This window comes from Coenobita brevimanus, chromosome 50 (assembly GCF_032717465.1).
Source record: "Coenobita brevimanus isolate Jiangsu-jjx chromosome 50, ASM3271746v2, whole genome shotgun sequence".
Classification (NCBI taxonomy): Eukaryota; Metazoa; Arthropoda; class Malacostraca; order Decapoda; family Coenobitidae; genus Coenobita; species Coenobita brevimanus.
In genome coordinates, this window is record NC_137003.1 from 36,846,550 (window position 1) to 36,855,366 (window position 8,817).

At 41.5% G+C, this 8,817-nt stretch overlaps 1 protein-coding gene across 1 annotated transcript in view; it reads left to right on the plus strand.

Moving 5' to 3' along the window:
* Positions 1 to 8,817, plus strand: part of LOC145399807 (testis-expressed protein 10) — a 271,732-nt gene that overhangs the window by 243,636 nt on the left and 19,279 nt on the right. Inside the window, exon 11 of the mRNA XM_080272356.1 lies at positions 1,666 to 1,820. Within this exon, the coding sequence (XP_080128482.1) occupies positions 1,666 to 1,820 (155 nt within the window). The remainder of the gene's footprint in view (positions 1 to 1,665; positions 1,821 to 8,817) is intronic.

An 8,817-nucleotide genomic window follows, 5' to 3' on the forward strand; every position in this document is an offset into this window, starting at 1 on the left:
TCAGCTTCCTAAACCTACAGTATCTCATGGCGTGCAATCAAACGCAGAATTTGCGTAAATTTATGCAGCTGATACTAGTCATACGTAGGTATGCAGTGATGCAACATCATATTTTTTTTTTTTAGCCAAAAAACATTGTCAGTGGTGCTGAAAAGGTGTGAAATATCTAGATATGCATATTTTGAAGTTTATCAGTACATAATATGCGAGGTTTGAATTTTAAAAATTATATGATGAATTTATTTTGCATTTTTCGGTGTTTATTGTGTTTATCGACATTTTTGTAGTGTGGGTGGTGGAGTTTGTTGGAAAAGGGAGGTGAGAGCTTCTGTTTTCAGACTTAAATGAGATAAACATCATCCCTTGAGTGTACAGGCTGGACAGTGAGGGTTGAAATGCGAAACAACCTGCCTTTCGCACCTCGCACGTTCTGATTAGCAGGAAGGGAAGGGAGGCCTTTCCACCCAAGAAAGCATCACATGAACACGGCAGACTTTCCTGTTATGCTTGTAAAAGGCAAAGAATATGTAAAACAATTCAAAACAGTGCAACAAACCTGTTCAAATAGGTAAAGATACCAAACAAAAATTATTTTTTCTTTTATTTTCATGTCCTTTCTGTTTATGCCTATGTTTACCTATAATCGTAAACATGGCGGCTGTGTGTGTTTCGCAAGGGAGAAGAAAGGTGATATTTTCTGTCTGGGTCGAGATAATGAGTGGTTAGGCATGGCCATAAGCGAAAAAATCGTACAGCCATTCATCACGGCAGCAGGTGGTGAACTGATGAATGAGGTCTGAGAGCGTGAAGTGAAGGTCAGTCTCATGTCCCAGATGTTCGTTCACTTCCCAAAAGTTTTCAATTTTCTACAAGTCGCAATGCATTGAATGATCCAAACCAGTAAAACAAACCTGAGCAAATAGGTAAAGATACCAAGACAAAAATGTATTTTTCTCATTATCATGTCTTTTATGTTTATGCCTGTATTTATTCATAATCATAAACAGGGTGGTTGTGTGTGTTTCGCAAGGGAGGACAAAGATGATATTTTTTGTCTGTGTCAAGATAACGGGTGTAGTTGTGCCTCTTAAGGCATAGCCACAAGCGGAAAAATCGAAAATCCACTCATCACAGCAGCAGGCTCAGAAATGCTTGATGGGATGTAAGGGGGTGTAGTGTAGGTCAGTCTGAAGACGTTCAGAATGTTCATTCACTTTCCAAAAATTTTTGGCCTTTTATTTAGCGGCCGCGCTCAAACGACGCCTGCATCCAATTATCAGCTAAACGTCATTCGACTTCGGTGGCCACGGGAGGGTTAAAGGGATTATCCTGATATTTTTTACAGCCATTTCATACTCTGTGACAAACATGAACTATGTGAAGCTGAAAACTTTTGTTTTTTTTGTGAGTACTTTATTCTCTTTTGTTGAATCTGTCCTATGGTCATTTCATTATTTAATGTTGTTCCTGTTACTATATAATATATCTCCTTATGCTTTGTTCTCCACAATCAGTGGTCCATTTCTCTCATCCTTCATTGTACTTTGCTTCATTATCAGTGTTTCTATGGCATTATCTTTCTTTGTTTCATGCGTCCTTCTTCATGGACAAGTAGCCCACCACCTTTACTTTTCCAGTAATCCATCATTTTCTGTAATGTTGCAGATGCGAAACTGTGGAGGCATGGGTAGGTGACTTGGTAAAAGAGCTGTCAGAAAGCGAAGTGAAGGAGGGGGTGATAGAGACTGCAATCACATTGGCCCTTCGTGGCAACACATCCATAAGACATCTCCTTGGGCAGAAAAGAGACAAGATACGAGGTTGGTGGTGTGGCATTTGTCACTATTTATAATGTATTTATATATATTTTTTTTAATTCATGTAGTTATTCATTTTTTTAACTTCTTCAGTCCTATCGGCTCATAATCATGAAGCTTATAGGCCTGTACCCTGGGGTTCCCCACTTTATTTGCATCGTACCATTTATAAAGTCTCCAACATGCATGCGTCAGCCTTGGTCACCCAGTGGCGGAGGATAGGAATGTTGGTGATAAGGACAGCTGGAGCTCCTGTTTCACTAGCCATCAGGGTATCCTGACCTCCTTTTGCTGACCTTTCAGTGCGACACTAAATACAGAGCAGGCCAGAATACTTTCTCAAATGCTTTTCTCTAACAGTCTCATGCACTGCTCTGCATGCTTTTACATACCACACAACGTACCCTACTGTGTCACAGGGGATGATGCCAGCAAGAGCATATGGCCAAAAAACTTTGCCCCCGCTACCTAGTGGCTTTTTTTGTATTGTATTGTTTATAACATACTGTCATGCCTTCATTATCTAATGGCACCTCTCCACGTTGCTTAATCTCTGGCAGCCTCTCTGTGCAGTCCTGTATTCCAGAAGTCACACTCCGTGACCTCATCCCAGGTCTTTTCTTTCTAGTTGGCCTCTTCCAACCCTACTCCCAACACTCCACTTCTCACCTTCCACACCTGTGCCCAAACCATCTTAATCTACTCCTTCTTATCACAACACCAGTACAGTCAAGTCCCATCCTTCCTCTCAACTCTTCAGTCACAATCCTAGCCCCCTCAGGCCTTGCATTCAAGGACATCCTACACATCCATCTTCTCATTGTCATTTCTGTACATTTGAGCCTATGAATCTCATCTTCCTTTATTGCCCAGGTCTCACTACCAGACAGCATGACACTGCTAACACATGCTGCATACATAGATCCCTTAGCATGGAGGAAGAGCCCTCTCAGTGGTAGGAGATGCAACAGTCCCACTCCTTATCGTAGCCATGGAGCTGGCTCCAGCCTCACCCCCAAGACATAACATGTCCTCTAAATAACAAAAATCCACCACACACTCAAGAGACTCCAGCAGAATCAGTCTTTGCATACCTGTTAATCTCTAAATGCTGTCCCTGACACACCACACACACAAAATCAGCATTATTAAACAGCATACCTCTAATACCATTACACCTCATATGCACCCACTTATCACAAATATTACACAAGATGTGTTACTTCCGACATCCTCATGTCAAACCGCACATGGCCACACTCTGTTATGGCAGTACCACCACCAAACTTTGATATCACTTTTGTTTTATCTACATTTACTCTCAAACCCTTACCCCTTTCCTTTTCCTCACATCCTAAATCTTTCCTCCACTTCCCTTTCATTCTCTGCAGTTGACACCAGGTCATCAGCATGCAACATATCCCATGCTAGTCCATTTCTGAAAAAATGTGACAGAGCTTGGAGGACCATGACAAAAAGTTAGGGGCTCAAGACTGGCCCCTGATGCATTCATGATAGAGTCATCACTCAGATTTCCATTTACTTTCACCTGGGTGCAAGCACCCACATACATAGCCATAACCACTCTAACCAGCTACTCCTTGATCCCATGCTTTCTCATTGCCTACTTCACCACCTTCCCTGGGACTCTATCAAAGGCCTTCTCCGAATCACCAAAAACAAAGTACAGGTATCTTGTATTTCCCATATAGTTTTGAAGTTATCGGACAGTGAATGTTGCATCAGTGGTCCCCTTGCCTGCCATAAACCCAAACTGCATATCATTAGTATTCACTCTTTCCCTTACTAACCTTTTAGAACTCTCTCCATTACCTTCATTATCTGGTTCAAAAGTTTTATGCGTCTTTAATTTCCTCATTCTAGGGCATCATCCTTCCCATTATAAACATCTGCAATCACACTCTTCAGCCAGTCATTAGGAACAACACATTCATATACAGTAATCAAATTTATCAAATCAGTAACTAAACCCACTTATCTTCTGAGGCCTTCAACATTTCAAAAGTCAATCCAGACACACCCACCACCTTTCTCATCTGCATTCTTCCTGTTGCCCTGCTTAAAGTAGCATTATTAATCTAAGGTCAAACACTGGATCTGCTAACTCCAAACCTTCCTTGTTCCAGTCAAACTCATCATTCAGCAGCTGGTTGCAATACTCTTTCCAGGCTTCTTTAACCCCTTAACCGCGGGGCGTCACTTTCGTGACGCTTGGGAGCAAGGGATCATACCGCGGGGCGTTGCTTTTGTGATTCTGTGTTATTTTGCATTCACCCGGGCTTCCAAGTGGGGGCTTGTATCATCTATCAGTACTGCCAATGTCCAACACTAGTCAGCACTCCTAATCTCATCTGTCCTCCCATCCATTGTTGACAATTTAGCCATTTCTCCCCGTTCTTGACTCCCCTCCCTACCCCCCCTCCATTACCCTATCCTTTCGCCTGCCCGGCCGTGCTACGCTAAGTAAATCTTCCCTGGAATTTTTCACTGATTTCATCCATTGAAATAAGCCCTATGCCCTATTCTTATACCAAATAATATATACAAGAAAGAAATAAGGTAAAAGTGAGAGTGCCATACACCTGGAATTGGCAAATTATCACCTGACAACACCTCACGTGCACTCGTTCGCTAATTTTCGCTGTTTTTTTCCCCTTGAAATATGCCGTATAATCTATTTTTGTAATAAATATACATATAAGGAGGGAAGGGAGAAGCCTAAGTGATATTTACATTCACCTGGAACTACCTAATTTATAATGTATTGTCTAGATTTCCTGCCAATCATTTCAGTGCTATACATAGCTGTTTCAAGAGCTAACACTGGTAGTACTGAATATCCCCTAAGTAGGCCTCCACCCGGCCCTCCCTTATCAGTTTACTCTCATCTCTCGACATGGAGGTACGTCTCTTTCCTCTTGCTGACTTCAGGGACTTTTTCACCCCCATGCAAAGGACCCTGTGACCTTTACCCCCTACTAAACCTCGTGTGGAAAGAGATAAAGGGCTGACAATTGATAAAAGAGTGACTATGATCTTTCTATTGAGTAAAACAGTGCAAGTGGAATTGTAAATAATGTGTAAATAATGTGTAAACAGCAAGTGAAAGTAATGAATGTAAATATACGTGAACAATGGAAAATAGTTTTATAAGTTACTTCAAGTGACAGTGCATAACACAATGTAAATAAAATAGAAATGTAAATAACATAAATAAAATAGAGAACGTAAATAGAAATGTAAATGAGTAGTATTATAAGAATACGAGTATATACCCTAGGAGTAATGAAAGTGAAAGTTTCACTCTAGCATGTTTGAATACTATGAGTTATGAGAGTGAAGATGAAAGTGACATTCACTCTCAATGCTAGTATACAGGACGAGAAAGTTAATGCTACGTATTTTACTGAAAGAAATTGAATCCCTACAGTGACAATAAACTAATACTACTGAAGGAAACTTATGGATAAAGACTGTAGATATATATAAGTGTTATATAGTAATAGAAATATAAAGTGTGAGGGGTTTTATGAATAATAAATGACAGAGTACCAAGAGTGAGCTAGCTCAAGTGCGATGGTCAGACGCGCTCATAATTTTCATTGCTTTCACAGTGGTTTTTTTTTTTTAGTATGGATCCCAAACTACTTGAAAATCATAGAGTAGTGTTTATAGTGTTAATATCTGGCTGTGGTAATCATATTACGGGTTGTCGGGAAGTGTAAAGTGGAGACTTCGTTACCCAACTTCAGAGGTCTCCACAAGTCCTACGGTAACTGACGAAGGCTCAACAAACATTCCAGGAGAAAGCTGAAGGTATGTGCCATAAGCATATGTAATTTTAATATTCTAGGACTAATAACTGATTTTTGGCAAATATTTTTTGAGAATCTGTCGGCCCCCGAATAACCCCGCTGCACACGCAAAACATCGGTAAACATGCCCGCGGTGTAGGGGTTAATATCCTCATTGTCCACCACTACCTTTTCTTCACCATTATTCACACATTGCTCACCTATGATATTCTGGTTTTCCCTCATCATCTGATTTGCCAATTTAAGTACCACATTCTACCTATGAGCACATTTTAGGTTAACCAGTAAAAGTCTCTGAAACACAGATTTTGCCCTGTTTACCTCTTTTTAAGCCCTATGCGTGGCAGCCATGTCCTTACTTCTCCTTAACTGCAGCTTCTACACCCTCATCCCACCACCATGTTACCTCGTCATAGAGGGCCCCATGTCTGTCCACACACTGAACCGGTAACTCTCAAGAGATTGTTCTTGAGAGCTCTGTACTGCTCAGTATGACATTTCTCAACAGTTTCCTGTTCAGCCACCACTCCATTCATCTCACTATAGAAGGCATCCCCTGTTGCTTGGTTTTCTACTTCCATATTTCCCTCTTGGGTGCATTGGTCCTTCTCTTCACCACCTTCTTCATAAGCACCATATCATTTATCAGTAATTTGTGTTGCTGCACATATGCTTTGCTCCCTGTAACTTTAATATCCTTCGCCAACCTCCTATCAGCACTGCTGACCAGGAAATAATCAGACTGGCTACTATTTCCCCCAGACTCATATGTAATCAATCTAGTCTCCTTTTTCCTAAAATGTGTGTTTCACATAATCATATTCATTGCTTCCTCAGATTCTAGTGTCCTTTCTTCTTCTGCATTCCTCATACCATATGTGTATCCTCCATGCACCCCTTCATAGCCTTGAGCTGCTTCACCCACACAACCATTTAAATCCCCATGCAAAACTTCAGTCTCATCATCACCCATACCACCAGCCACACTTATCAAGCCATCCTAGAATCATTCTTTTTGTTCATCATCCAAGCCAACCTGTGGTGCATAAGCTGATATAACTGAAATCATAAGTTTACCAGACAACATTTTCACTGCTATAATTCTCTCATTTACTATAATTCAGCTAGATCGTGCTAGCAGAGTGAGAGAAGAGTTCCGGACAAATGTGGACGTGTGCATGGAAAAATTTGGAAGGAATGAGAGAGTGTTTTTGATCGGTGATATGAATGGTAAAGTAGGGAATGTGAAGGTGGATGGAATAGTTGGTGAGTGGGGTGTGCCTGCTGAGATAGATGAGAATGGCAGTGCGTTAGTGGACATTTGTGCTGGGAGGGGGTTGGTGATAGCCAATACCCTCTTCAGGCATAAAATGATCCACAGGTATACATGGCGAGTGATGAGAAGGGTGGGTGGTGAACTGAATGAAAGGAAGGCAATGATTGATTATGTGTGTGTGGATGAAAGGATGCGAAGATGTGTAATGGATGCAAGAGCTTATAGAGGTTGGGGGAGTGGACTTTCTGACCACTACTTGGTGGTGGCCAGAATTAGGATCCAAGTAAGATGGAGAAATAGAAAGGAAAGACGAGAGGAAGGAGTAGTTGCAAGGAGAGTGGAAAGGTTACAAGAGGTTGAGAAAAAGGCAAAGTATAAGAGAGAAGTGGAGGAACGATTGGGCAAATATGAATTGAAGCAGATGGGGGATGTTGAAGGTGTGTGCAGGATATTTACAGAAGAAATATGTGCAGCATGTGATGTGGTGTGTGGGATGAAGAGAAGACGGAGGGGGGGTGCAAGGAACAGCGTGGTGGACTGAAGAGGTGAGACAGGCTGTGGCACAAAAGAAGAAAGCATACAATGAATGGATGAGAAATAGGGGTGTGGAAGAAGTTGAGAGGCAGAAGACAGAGTTATATGTAGAAAGAAAGAGAGAGGTGAAAAGATTAGTAAGAGAGAGTAGGAAGAGAGTGGATGAGGAATTTGGAAGGGATTTGAGTGTAAAGTGGAGGGACTGTAAGAAAATGTTCTGGTAAGAGGTGAAGAAAGTAAGACAGGGTGGAAGTGAGGTTAGCAGGGGAGTGAAAGATAAAAATGGTAGATTACTAGTGGAGAAGGGTGAGAAAGTGAGCAGATGGAGAGAACACTTTAAGGAATTGTTGAACATACAGGATGGAAGTAATGCGAGTATAAGTGGCTGGGGAATGGCTGGGAGAAGGGGGGAGGAGAGAAGACAGGAAGAAATCAGTAGGATAGAAGTTGTGAAAGCAATGAAGAAAGTTAACTTGGGGAAAGCCCCAGGAATTGATGGAGTGTGTGGTGAAATGCTGAAGCTTGGGGGAGAGATAGTAGTAGAATGGATGTGGAAGATGTGCAGACTGGCCTGGGAGGAAGGTAGAGTCCGGGAGGATTGGAAGTCAGGTATAATTATTCCCTTGTACAAAGGAAAAGGGGAAAAAGAATTGTGTGGTAATCATAGGGGCATTTGTCTTCTTAGTATAATAGGAAAAGTGTGTGGTAGGATACTTATTGACAGAGTTAGAGAAAGAACAGAGGAATTAGTTGGAGAAGAACAGGAAGGCTTTAGGAAGGGAAGAGGTTGTGTAGATCAGATGTTCATTCTTAGATCTTTAGTGGAAAAGTTTCTAGAGAAGGGAAAGAAGTTGTATGCGGCTTTCATGGATTTGGAGAAAGCATATGACAGGGTGGATAGACAAGGATTGTGGAAAGTATTAAGAATATATGGAGTAGATGGAAAGTTGTTGAATGCTGTGAAGAGTATGTATGATGGTGTTAAGGCTGCAGTGAGTGTGGATGGTGAACTAAGTGAATTTTTCTCTTTGAAAGTTGGGTTGAAACAGGGATGTGTCATGTCTCCATGGTTGTTCAATCTGTACATGGATGGGGTAATAAAAGAGGTACAAGGTAGGATAGTGGATGTTGGAGTGGCCCTGGTGAGAGAGGATAGTGTTTGGAAACTCCCTGTACTGTTGTTTGCAAATGATACTGTGTTGTTGAGTGAAGACGAAGGGAAGCTGCAAGGCTTGGTGGATGAGTTTGGGAGTGTGTGTAAGGAACGGAATCTAAAGGTGAATGTAGGGAAGAGTAAAGTGATGGTCTTTGAGAGAGGTGAAGTCAGTGAATGTACAGCGAGGTTGGATGGTGA